The 13,021-nt window shown below is 43.3% G+C and overlaps 1 protein-coding gene across 1 annotated transcript in view; it reads left to right on the top strand.

Moving 5' to 3' along the window:
- CMYA5 (cardiomyopathy associated 5) overlaps positions 1-11,548 on the top strand; it is a 47,275-nt gene extending 35,727 nt beyond the window's left edge. Inside the window, exons 9-13 of the mRNA XM_065860273.2 lie at positions 963-1,107; positions 7,859-7,992; positions 8,713-8,812; positions 9,872-10,048; positions 10,920-11,548. Coding sequence (XP_065716345.1) covers positions 963-1,107; positions 7,859-7,992; positions 8,713-8,812; positions 9,872-10,048; positions 10,920-11,172 — 809 coding nt within the window. The 3' untranslated portion in view covers positions 11,173-11,548. The remainder of the gene's footprint in view (positions 1-962; positions 1,108-7,858; positions 7,993-8,712; positions 8,813-9,871; positions 10,049-10,919) is intronic.
- The last annotated feature ends 1,473 nt before the right edge of the window (positions 11,549-13,021 follow it).

Here is a 13,021-nt window from a genome sequence, read left to right as displayed (position 1 = left end):
TCCTGATTTTCACTAAACCAAGAAACCAATATGTACTTGTGGGTAGTTTTCTTTCCTTTCTTCTAATACCAAGTTATTTCGCTTATAAAAAAGAATGCACCTGGAATGCTTGTTGCAGTTCTATAAGATTATCTCATCCTAAAATTGTCTAATTTCTACTTTTGTCCTTGGCATCTTATTTGAAACTTGATGTCTTTAAAAGCAAAATAACTTTCCATTACCTTTCTATAATATCCTTTCTTTTAAGGATGGATATTAAGACTGTTTGTAAGGGTTTCAAGAACAGGTTGTAAGCTTCATTTATATTGCAGTTCCCTGGAAAGGGAAAGAGCAAGTGAATATGGCTGATCCATTTTCAGCCTATGATGTCGGATGTGCAATTTCACACAATAGCTTTTGACTACTTGTGTTCAGTACACTATTTTACATTCCATTTTCTTTATTGCAGTTGGGCCTGTAGTTCTTAAACTGAGGCTCTAAAAAAGATAAATTACAGGACCAAATTTTAGCATTGCAAAAATAAACAGGACACAATTTAGCAGAAAATCAGCATCTCCCCGTCACTTTTGCGCTGTTGTTTCTGATGCAGTTGATTAAAGGAATGCTGAGGAGAGGTTTGAAGTGATGCAGGGAGAGCTGTGGGCAGTACAGCTTTGGTGCTCAACTCATTGAAGATTGGCAGAAATGAGGAAAATATGCATGAGGAAAGGCATGAAAATCTACATGAGTGTTCTAAGGATGTGCACAAATGCACAAATATTCACAGTGACTCTCTCAGCATGGGGTTTTGTCACCATAATGTAGTCCCCTGCTATTGAAACACAAACAAGCAAAAGATCACTGCCGGATGAGTGATAACTATCCCATGGGTTTTTGTGGAGATGACTCTTCCCTAGCAAGCATCCCCCACTACCCTCCAGGACCCTCCTTGCAGTCCAGCTAACGTGTCCCTCTGTTCCCAGCACCTGCTGTCCCCACCATCAAGGCTGAGGACTGCACAGTGTGTTGGGACGTGGCCACCGTCCGCTGGTGTGCCGGCTCGGCATCGGCGGAGTCCTTCACCGTGGAGTACTGCCGACAGCACTCGCTGGAAGGAGAGGGTCTCAGGTCAGTGCTCAGTTGGATTAGGCAACCGCTAATGACCATCATCCAGACCGCGGGGCATTATGCAAGAGGTTAATCTGCCTTCAGTCTTGCAAGGAAGAAATCTGCTTCCGCATGCTGAGGAACTTACAAGACAGACACTAATCTATGAGATGATTCTGAGAAATGAAAATACTTCCTTTTTATTCTGCTTAACCAGGCAAACACTTTCTTTGGGTCCAAAACCCTGGAGATCTGTCATTGTCTGGATTCAGCCAGCAGCTGCAGGGCTGTGCTGGCCAGGGAATTGCTGCCCCGCAGCTGCTGTGATTCCAGGCAGCACAGGGGGGCCAGCAGAACTCCAGGATGGAGTGGGATGGGGGAGCCTGGCCCAGTGACTCTGCTTTGTGGTGGATGAGATAAGAGCTGGTTTGGGGCATAGTGAGGGTGATATGGGTGTCCCAGTAATACTGGTGACCCATTTGTGCTGCCTGGATGTGTGAGCAGATCCATCCCAAAACACAGCTGAGCTCAGTGCTGCCTGTCTGTGCAAGGCATACCATGGGGGACAAAGAGCAGCTTTCAAATGTGGGATAGTGTCTGCTTAAGCCAGACCCTCTCTGGTTTCCCCTACACTAAGTCTGTGCTGCATAAAGACATGGCTGAGGAGGGATGTGGGCAACACTGAGCTGTGAAACTGTGTGCTGTGTTGAAATGCAGAGATTATTATGTGGTGTGCTGTATTTCCTTGGGGGTTTGGGTTTTTTGTTTATTTGTTTTTAAAAACAGTGACACAAATATTCCAGCAAAATACAGTTGCAAAAGTCTGAGAAGCTTTGGGAGGTGGAGGAGTGACTTGCCATACAGGACCTGTGGAAGAGCCTCAGTTCATCTGAGTTTGTCTTCTTCATCTCCAGGGGAGCCAGATCAGGGTCTTCTGCCAGGGGCTAGTTCACATGGGGTTCAGGAGTTGTGGCAGAGGGAAGAGCTCCACCCCTTGCCGTCAAAATTGATTAAGTGGACTAAAGGCTAGTAGACAAGTACGACACCGAAATTGTGCATGCCTTGCTCCTTACAAAAGTAGGCTAAAAATTGAAATTAAAAACTTCTGTGGGGCTGGGAGACCTTTTTTTTCGTGCGGTATCAGTGTGCTGCATTAATGCGTTCAAGGAGAGGTCTTGCCCAGCTCTCCCACCTCTTGGAGGGCAGCCATGACCTGCTCTGCTTCATACATATTCATAAGGCCATCATGTCAGCCTTTAAAATACCATTAAAAAAAGTTGCTGGTCAGGGATAATGTGGCTGCTCTCAAAACCTGTGCTGTGTGTTCGCCCTCAAGTTTTCTGTAATCTCTGAGCGAGGTGTCAATGACACCAAGCAGTTTGCTTTCGTGGTGATAACAGTGGCAAAAAGCTGCCAGAAATGACCCATTCCATTTCTCAGTGACCTCATGCAATATCTAACATGTTCATAATTATACTGAGTCACATTTGACTTTTTGGCCTCCCTGTGGGCAGAAGCGGGCCTTTGACTGTGACAAGTGTGAAAATTCCCACAAGACAAAATAATACATTTTCTCAGATCGCTATAGTTCAAATTTCTGTATTTGTAGAAGGGCTCTCACCTCTTTTTACAGTGTCAAAGACCATATTTTACCAGTTATTTTCACTCAAATCACTGTCCCTCTTTCCTTTTCCAAACACAACTCCCCAAGATTAACCTGCAAAGCTTCTCTAATGGCACAAGATATTTCAATGATGGAGATGTATTTTTTTAGGATTTCTATTTAATTTTTTGCATAAACCCAAGGAAAAAAGAGTCCACTGGTAGATGAAGCATACTGCCAGTATTGCTCACATCCAAGAGCCCCAAGGTGCAAGCTGGGAGTAAACATCAATTCCTTATGTAGATGATATAATGAGAAGCTGCCTTCTGGAAGTACCTGTAGGGAGCTTTGAATTCCTACATCAAGTAGCTATGTCAGGTGGAATAAAACTGTGTCTTTATGCATACCTAGCATTTGGGCCTGGAAATGCTGCAGTTTCTTGTGGCTGCTTCCTTGAAAGCTTGGAGTTTGTCCTTCACAGGTTTCCTGAGCATCAGTCACCTTGGGGACCAGCTGAATGCAGAGCCCTTTGACAGACAGCCTGTGCTTGTGGCTGCCCTGTAGCGGAGCAATATCCCAGGCCCTGGGTAGGAGTTAAAACACATTTCTCAGCAGCTCTAAGAAGTTCACACAGCTGCTGCTGTGGGCATAGCGTGAAAGCAGAGTTTGGAGAAAAACACCCTAGGGAAGTCCTGGAGATAGCAGCATGGTCCCATCCCATGAGGCAGCATTTACAGATGTCATTCTGGGAGTTCACCAAGGCGAGTGAGGCTGCCAAGGAAACAGGCAGGGAGAAATGCCCCATCAAACAGCTGGAGACAAGTGTGGAGGCCCTGGTCTGCACTGGCCCCATGTAGCCATCACAGGATAGTTTAAGTTGGAAGGGAACTTTGGAGGTCAGCCGGTCCAACACCCCTGCTCAAGCAGGGCCACCTAGAGCCAGTTGCCCAGGTAGCTTTTCAGTGTCTCCAAGGAGAGGTTCCTGTACCAGTCTTGGAGAAGTCTCGGCTCCCCAGGGAGAGAATTTGAAGCACATCTGAAAATAAATCCTCATTAAATGTGTCCTGCTAAATACCATTAAAAAAATCTATGTTTTCCCCTTTGGGTTCACCCTTCTTGCCAGCTTGCCACCCATAGGACATGCTTTCATATAAAAGCATTTCACATCTTCCGTAACAGTGACTCCCTGGCCTGCTGCTGTGGTTTTAAAGCTCCCTCTGGGTTGATTCTTTTCCAGAATCTCTATGAGGCTTTGAATTGTTTCTTTCAGTTTCCAGAGCTCTGCTATTTTCTCATCGTTCAGCCTCCTTGAGTTGAAAAGTCAATGGAGCTGTGGGTGGAAGATGGAAAACTGCAAGAAATGTAGTCCAGGGATTAGGTGTGTGGGCTGTTCAGATGGAAACCATGTATCACATCATGAGCGATCTGTAAGACTCAGGGAGGTAGAAATTAATACAGTATGCAGCGAGTTCATAAAAGTGGAAGTGATTGAGTGTCATCCTCTCCACCAATGCGAGACTGGCACTGCTGCTGACCAAAATATTGTCTACTTATAGAGCAGGTCTTATGCTGGAAAAGAGCAAGCCTCCCTCCTGTCACGTTGTCCACATGACTGTCCTGTCAGCTCAGGAATAAAGGTGTGGAAAACAGGGAACCTTCCTCCCTGCTGGCTGAGCTGTCTTGCTGTCTCAGATAGCAAGGAGGACCATTGCAGGTGGTGCTTCAGTGATCTAACCCCAAAACAGCCAGAGCTGGGACAGGGGAGAGAGAGGAAGCACACAGCACAGGTGGGAGCAAACTCAGAGCTATTTATTCTTCATTATTAGCATCAAAAGCTTTTTTTCCCCGACTCATGGTGCATACTTTCTGTGTGCTTTTACACTTATCTTGAGAGGCTTCCATTCTTTCAGCTCTGACTCCTCATTGGTGGTACCAGAACAGGTCTGGAGGTGCTGTTTCAGTGGGATCTAGGGGGTGGAAATGACAATTATGGCACAGAGGGTGTTCTGAATCACTGCAAGGCATATCATTTGCTGGGTTCATGCAATATTTAAAAAATATCCTCTAGATGTTGTTTCCTTGAAATAAATGAGCACGCTTTTGGGAGAAACATGCACCAAAACACAGCATCATATTTCTCTAAAACCATGAAAATCACAAATTTAACAGAGAGCTGTTAATATTTCTTGGCAATCTAAATATGAAGATACATGTAACTCATTTCTGTTCTGCTTTGAACAGCATGTACCTGAATTTTAGAGACTGGATTCTGAGACTTAGAAATCATTCTTAAAAAGAGAGGGATTAAGAGGAGATATTTAAATATTTAACTTCAAATGTTTCTTGACTTTCTATGCACTGGATTTTGTATCACAATACCAAGACACTGTAGGGACAGTTCAAATATTATAATATTTAGGCTGAAGGCCAGTATGCCTCATGCTTCGATAACAGCGTTATTACATCTCTAATCATCTATAAAGTGGGCAGGTATACTTAAAGTACAAAATAGCTGACATTGAAAATGTTGTGGGTGGGCTTCTCTTTCTTTTATGACCAACTGAAACGAGGTATGCTATCACACTCGGATTTAGACATGCAACGAAAATCTGATTTGGAGAACTTAAGGTTTGAAAGAGACCCAAGTCTGAACTTTGATGTTTGACCCTATTCTGCAATTGACTGGACCCAAAATCTTCTTTGAATATCTGGGCTCTGAGTACAAGACTCCAGAATATGAGTATTTCGGGTCTACTCACTACACCAGAATGTACCTGTCTACTTGGATTTAGAAATGATTTTGTAGTTTATTAAATCATAATCAGTTAAATAGCACATAATGAAAAATAAGATCTCATTTCCTTGGAAGGATACTGACTTACGTGGCATTTTCCAGAAGACAGAAGAAGGAGCCATATAGAGGGCTTTACTGTGTGTAAGGCATGTTAATCTACATGTTGCCACCAACAACTTCCAAAGAATATTTTACTATGTCTTCTCTTCATCTCACTTGCAACTCTTTGCTCAGAACTTCTTCCTGATGCTCTGTGCTTTATATTCGCATCCAGGATGTTGGAATGGTATTTTTGAGGAACAGATTGGGTGAAACTTGCCTAGGAAGCATGGACAAATTCCTTCAAAGCTCAGGTGCCTACTTCTTTTCCCCTGCCTCTGCTTCCATCCCAGTTTTCCTTTGTCCCACTTCTTTTATATTTGGCTACTTGCTTAGTTCCCATCATCTCATTTTCTTCAGCTCATTTTTATTTCCCTCTTTTCCCCTGTACTCAGATGAGCCTCTTTCTTCTGTCAAGTTTAAAGATCTCAGGTTCTCATCAGGTTGCACCTCTCCCCTGAGCTTTTCATTAAGAACCAACCAGCCTGCCAAACTCCCAGTGCCTTATTGAAGTGCTCTTGTGGTCAGGGCTTTGTTTAGTCATGGGGGCAAAGCTGTGAAATTGCTACCATGTTTGGGCCACCCGCTTCTGTTTACTGCATCAGCTCCAGCACTAATGTAACACATTCCCCAAAGGCGTGAGGCCCTGCGCTAATCTTGTAAGAACACCGAACTCCCTGAAATTCTTTCAAATTGAAAAAATTGATCACAGGAGCTCCCAGTGCTTTTTCTCAATGCTTTAAATCACTTTTAATGACAGCTGTCAGTACAAAATATCCATTACAGACTAATAAGGATGATGTACCAGTCCTTCCCCAGGACAACATCCTCCTAGACACAGAGCTCTATGTGGCATTGGGAGGAATTTGGTGTGTGTAGGCCTGTGGGATTTTACCTTTACATGATAAATGAAGGCATGTGAAAAATCCTGGTGGATAACCACTGATTATTCCTCAGATTGTACTGCTCTCTGGTGGGACCTGTGTGGAAAAACAGTCCCTACAAATGAGTAGCAACGATCTGACCTGACTGCTGATTTGGCTGCCTTACCTCCTCTGGGGTCAGTAATTAGTGCTGGAAAAGGTAAATTGTTTAACCTAGCTTCCCACACAGACATTACCGCAGGAAGGAGACCATACTGGGCTCCACTTTCAAATCTGAGGTGAAAGGGAGAGTGCTTTGCATTGTCTCCAAAGGCATGTCTCCTGTTCCTGAATTTAAATACTTGCCTTGAAGATTCCTATAGGGATTTCTGGGAGGAAACTATCTACTTCATACAGGTAAACAATACTTACCTGCAGGCGCACAATGCAGAGGGTATATACTGTTTGGCTTTGCCTCATTATCATATGAGGCAAAAATGAGGAAAATTGGGATCCGGAGTATGAGAATGTGTTAAGCCAGTCTTTTGTGCTTCTGACAACATTGAAAATAAAATTGGCATCTTTCTAGCCACCCAGAGTACTTTCACTGGCACTTCAAAGTACCTGCGAAGCAGATTGAGTGGGTGCTGCCTCTCACTTTCTAGCAGTGTGTCAAGACATCGGCAGTTGAGGAAGTGAGGGCTGGAGCTTTTGAGGCACTACAAAGGGGAGACTTAGTCAAAGCAGCTCAATGTGCAAAGGCAGTGCCCTGCTGCTGCTTCTTGCCAAATCAGTCTCTTAGAGTGCACGGCACAGCAAGGGAGACAGAGCCAAGACTTTGTTGATGAACAATTTGCGAGCAAGGAGCTCCTAACAAGAACTGCATGGTTTCTGTGTGGTCTCAGATAAGGATAGCCGTACTTTGGATCTGAGTCATGTGCCCAACAACAAGTGCATTCTCTCTGATGCAACTGAATTAATTAAAAGTGACTTTGTTTGTTTGTTTTCTTCAGAAGCTTGTTCATTTTGTAAATCAGACTTTACACAGGAGACAGATGAGAATTTCGTTCTGTGCTCCTTGCATCTTGTGTGATGACTTCTGCTGCAAAATGAACCTAAAGTGAGCATTACACCAAATGACTGCACTGAGTGGGAAGGTGGTACAGGAACAAAGGGCTGAAAATTTGTCAGATGAAGTGAGGAGGATCACTCAAGTAAAATGATGAAGCTTCTATAAAACCCAGTTGTTTGTGAAAACAGTGATTGCCTTTCCGGTTTGGAGTTTCTCTATAGTGCCTGTTGTTTTAGTAGTCAACAATACTGTTAGGTGGGTTAGTTGTCTGCATTAACTAGTCTTTCCTCGTTTGGATATCTGCATACTTTTTCATCTACAAAAATCTTCAAAATTTGCAGATCTTTTGCTGGTATAAAGAGACCTGAACTGAAAGTATCCCTGGAGCCCAATGTGAACTATTTCTTCTACTTGAGGGCTGTCAGCCCCTTTGGGACAAGTGAACAAAGTGAAGCAGCTCTCATCTCAACTAAAGGTAGATAACAGTTTTCTCATGTCAAAATAATTGGATAGAGGGATAAAGCAGCCAAAAGTGGCAGTTTCCTCAGGAAATCATACCTGATATTGGAAGGAGCAAGTTATTGAGATAAATTGGACTGTATTTTACCCATTAAAAATTAGCAAAAACTTGAAGTTTGTATATTTATTTCAATGTAAAACTGATGTGTCCTCAGAAGCAAAAAAGTTTAATTCTGCCAGAGATATGAAATGATTAAACATTCTTCAAGGATCTCATTTTGCTTGAGTTTAGCAGAGCACATTCTGATAAAAGGTGCCATGACCTTAAAAAGTCCCCTCACAATTAAAACCTTATGGACTTCAGGTTTCAAGGACAAGGAAGCATGCAGACCAAATTTAAGATGCAATGGATGATTTAAGCATTAAGTTTTCCAGATAAATTATGTTAAATCACGTATGGTTCTTCCAAATCAGCCTAAAATTTCAAATTTGCTGTTTTGAAAAAGCAATTGATTGAAAATTATTCAACCTTCTTAAATACTGAAGACTTCTTTATCACCTAGCTATTGGAAGACTCCTTGCGTTTGCATCCAGTTTTCTGTCATTCCTACCTGTTAGCAGACCCAAACCTGTCCAGCTAAGACAGCAGTAATTGTTGCTTAATGTTTATGATTCATCTCATGTTAAAGCTACCAGCCTCTGAGAACTGGTGTTTCTTTGTCATGAATTGTACCAGGAACTCGATTTTGCCTGCTGAGCGACACAGCCCATCCCGCTTTGCAAATCTCTTGCAATGCAACCGTGATCCACCTTCCTGAGAAAGCCACATTTACTGAGTGAGTAGCAGCATGATGAGCAAAACCACCCTGCAGGGTTCAGGATGGCTCTTCACTCTTATTTTTGGCTATAGGTAGCTTTCACATGGTGCTAACCAATTTTGTCAAAGAACTGAATTCTTTCAGTCTTGTAACCCCTGGACTTTGTGTGACTGACCCCCTTTTCAAGTGCTGCAGTATCTCAATAAAGCCAGCAGCTGCACTGATACAGGTGCTGGGTAGAGTTCAGTGTCACACCAAGGAACCACCAGAAAGTCAATGTGGTACCTACTGGAGCTGCTGTATTTGCCTCAGCCCATGTTCACTGCTTAATCTTTCAGAGCACTTCAGTCTCAAAGCAATTTTTTGCTGTCCTAAACCAGCCAGATTTGTGGGCTTATTTTTTAATATATTGTGGCTACAAGTAATTCATCTTCCATACTTTGCTCCTCTACTGAGGGCATTATCGGTAATGTTTTCCAAAGCATCTGTGGCTTTGGAGAACTAGGAAGTGCTGCTCGGATGTGTTTAGAACAGTTGTACCAGGCTAGCTCCATCCATTGCAAACATGATTTTTGGTTTTGACATATTGATATCAGCCCCATCACAAGCACAGGTCCACTTGCATAAGATGTGCCATACTTACATAGCTTCTTAAAAGGTAGTGAGGTGTTACTGGTTTAAGCACCTTTTTTTACTGTTATAGCTGAATGCACACAATATGTTTGTCACTGTGACTACTTAAACCAGCAATACTTTCTAGTTTGAACAAGCCTTCTAAATTTGAGGCCTGTTTTTTGCCATGAAATTCACCTTTTCCACCTTTAGCTAGCTTAATGTAATTTTGGATAGAGTAGCATGGTTTTCACTCCTTAAGATGAGTCCACCTCAGTGCAAAGACGAAATGATTCTTAGTGACAACATTCGAAGCTTTGATAAAACCCTGCAGTTAGAAGAATAGAGTGCATTCCGTTAGTAATTTCAGATGCTGCTGCATGACAAGACTGTAAGATATACCACAATCTGGTTGGTCTACCACCACACCATGTTTACTGTACACCTCTTCCACAACACAAACAGGTTTCCTTCAGTCCTGGGTGAACTGCTGCCTGCTCGGGGACGCCATTACTGGGAAATCATTGTCTCTGCCTGCAGAAGCTACAGGATTGGAATTTGCTACGAGGCAATATCACAGAGCAATGTTCTGGGGCTGAGTGATACCTCCTGGTGCATGCGGTGCTGTCCTACGCAAACCAGGTAATGCTGAGTCAGTCTAGTTTCTTGTCCGTCACATACATAAAGCTGGTCAGCTTCAACAGTCACCTGAGCTGAAACAATCTGTCTGTTTTATTTCTGTAAATGTGAATAATAAGACACCTACAAAGGAGCTTTAGACCTCTTCTTAATTAAAAAAAAAATCTTATAAAGCACCTTAAAAATAAAACTAATCTCAAACAGACAAGTTTACTGCCCTTCACCTGTCCAGTGAATAAAACTTAGAAAACTGACTTGCCACTGCTTTGTGATTCCAGGATCATATCCTGAACTGCTTCACAAAATCCCAGCAAGCCTATTTATTTCCATAAATGAAGTCTTTTTAGAATTGATTTCCATCTGCAGGAGATACCACGCCTCCATAGGGAATGCCTTCTCCTTCACAGTGACAAGCACCCACCTGCCACTGTGGCAGGGCTGAAGGGTGCCTGGGTAGACTTCAACAGGCCAGTGCTGGGCTGCTTGGAGGTTTGTAACCCTGCTGATGGTGTAAAGGTGGTCTTGATCTAAGCAAGTGTGAAATCATATAGATGCAAAGGTTTTTGCCAAACAGAGCTTATGCTTAAAGCCCCACAAAGGCATGTAATAAGAAAGATATACATGAATATGATTACAGCAAGTCTGATTTTATTCTGAGTCCAAAGATGCCAAGTGAAAGGGCTCACTAGCATGCCAGGCAGGGCTTTGAAGCAATGCTGCCTTCATTTCACTTATGTACTGAGCAAAATACTGTTGCCATATGACACGCTGCTGTATGCGGCCACCTGTTAATAGGTGGAAATTGAGCCCTAGGTTATTTCTGGTAAATCTCCATGAGGAGGCTCACTCTATTCTGGTTTCCATTTTCCAACAGCTTTCTTTACAGATTTCTCCACACTGGTGTAATGGGTGATGTCTGTGTGACAGAACAACTGGCCAGGATTGGCATCCTCTTGGATTACAGCACCGACAGACTGTTGTTCTTCAATGCAGAGAGAGGACTGGTGCTGTTCGCCATCCAGCATAAGTTCACTGGTGCTGCTCACCCGGCTTTTGCCCTGGAGAAGGCTGGGATGCTCACCCTGCGCACAGGGATGGAGCTGCCAGAGTTTGTGAAACACAGCTAATGCTCTGCTTCACACTACCATGAAAACTGACAGCTACAGCTCAGGGGACAGGGAGGGGAGGAGGGGTGGCAGGAAGGGATGTCTAGTCTTCAGTGACGACTGCTACACACACAGCTCACCCCACATCATCAGTAATTGTAGTTAGTGCTCAGCTACGTAATGACCCTGAGCCTGAAGAGAAAAATTGACTCCTTCAGATGGAATATGCACCTAATGATATACACAGCAGTACTTTCGAGGGGATAAAGAAGTTTTGTTAGATATGAACATTAAAAGGGGATAAATGTACTTTCCTTGTGAAAATAATCATAGTGCTAGCTGTCTTTTTAAAGTTGATGATGAGCTTGTGTATGAAATAAATGCACTTCTCACTGCAGTACATGCCATAATTTCATCATTTGCCAGGTCACTCGCTCAAAGCCAGAATCCAAGATGAGGTGTTTGAAAAATGTACAAAAATTTCAACAACTGAAACATTCTTCAGGTTAATATATTTTGTGTTCTTGGTTTCCAACTCTTTTCTCTAAATGTGAAAACTAAGAAAGCTTGGAAACTTAGAAATCTGCATGTTTGCAAAATAAGTGAATCCCAGACTAGTCATCATTTCAGTTACATGAAGTTTGAGGGTGCAACACCTACCTAATCTAATCTAATCTCAGCAGACTAGCAGACAGCTACCTGACTGTGTCAGAAAATATCTGTGCCTGTGCCTACTCATGAAACACATATATGAGCAAACTTGATAGTGATGGCAGAAGTCTTCTCCTATGTGTTTCATGCTCAGTTTGTTGTGTAAGTGGTTCTGATGATGAAGGGAATGTTGCCAGCCAGGACTGTAAAGAATAAGTCAAATTGCCAGTGACCTTCTTGTGGATCATCCTGTTTCCATCACTGCTTTTTACCTTTGCACTTACAGATTTGATGCTCCTTAATTTCAGGCTTGTGAACATTTTTCTGAGTCTGCCCTGCTCTCTCCTGTTATCTACACTAGCACCAGCACCACAGCAGTGAGGTGCAGTGTTTCAGGGCCATCAAAACAGGTAGGCTAAAACTGCCTGATGTCAGCAGAGGAAAAGGATGCCAATTTTCCCCGTTGGCTTTTTCAAACCATTTTTCTGAGCACTTCACATGTCGGTGGTACAGCTGTCTTCTCGCCTGCCCCAAGGGCTGAACACTCGAATGTCAATGGTGCCAAACTCCAGTGAATGCTGGGGGGAAATTAATATTCAGGCAGGCAGGCAATGCTTTTCATGCTGTGCCTGCTCTGGAGATTTCTGCCGCGGGGGACTGCGCTGCCAGACTAATTTCTGAGCTCAGCTGAAGAGCTGTACTCCCCTAAGCAAAGCAGATATCAGGAGTCTAACAGAGAGGGTTCGCCTGTGAAGAGGGGACTTAAATGAGTTATGTGGAAGCTTCTGATCTATGCTTAGAGGAAGTGCCTGCTGTTGCTGTTTTATTTCCGCTTTACCACTGCCAAGGCATGTACTTGCTGCTTTAGCCTGCTGCATGCCTGGTGTCCCAGTGGAGCTGCACTCTGCACTGTCACGGCAGGCTTGGGTAGGATGGTTGAGGTGAGATAAACAAGATCCTGTGACCATTTATTTTAAGCAAGAGCTCTTTTTGGCATTTCAATTAAAGAGTGCCAGTTCTGAGTCCCTGCCAGGGAGCCTGGGGAATGAAAAAGCAAGGCTGGCTCAAGCAAGGGTTTTGTAGAGGTGTGCAGGATTTTGAGAAAAAGGTACAGGATTAACTGGGAAAGAAAGACAGAGAGAGTATTGAGGATAGTGTTATGGTGCAAACTGTCACAGAATCACGGAATGTTAGGGATAGGAAGGGACCTCAAAAGATC

This window comes from Patagioenas fasciata, chromosome Z, assembly GCF_037038585.1.
Source record: "Patagioenas fasciata isolate bPatFas1 chromosome Z, bPatFas1.hap1, whole genome shotgun sequence".
Taxonomy (NCBI): Eukaryota; Metazoa; Chordata; class Aves; order Columbiformes; family Columbidae; genus Patagioenas; species Patagioenas fasciata.
Note: the sequence above shows the minus strand (reverse complement) of the source record. Positions and strands in the feature narration are given on the sequence as shown.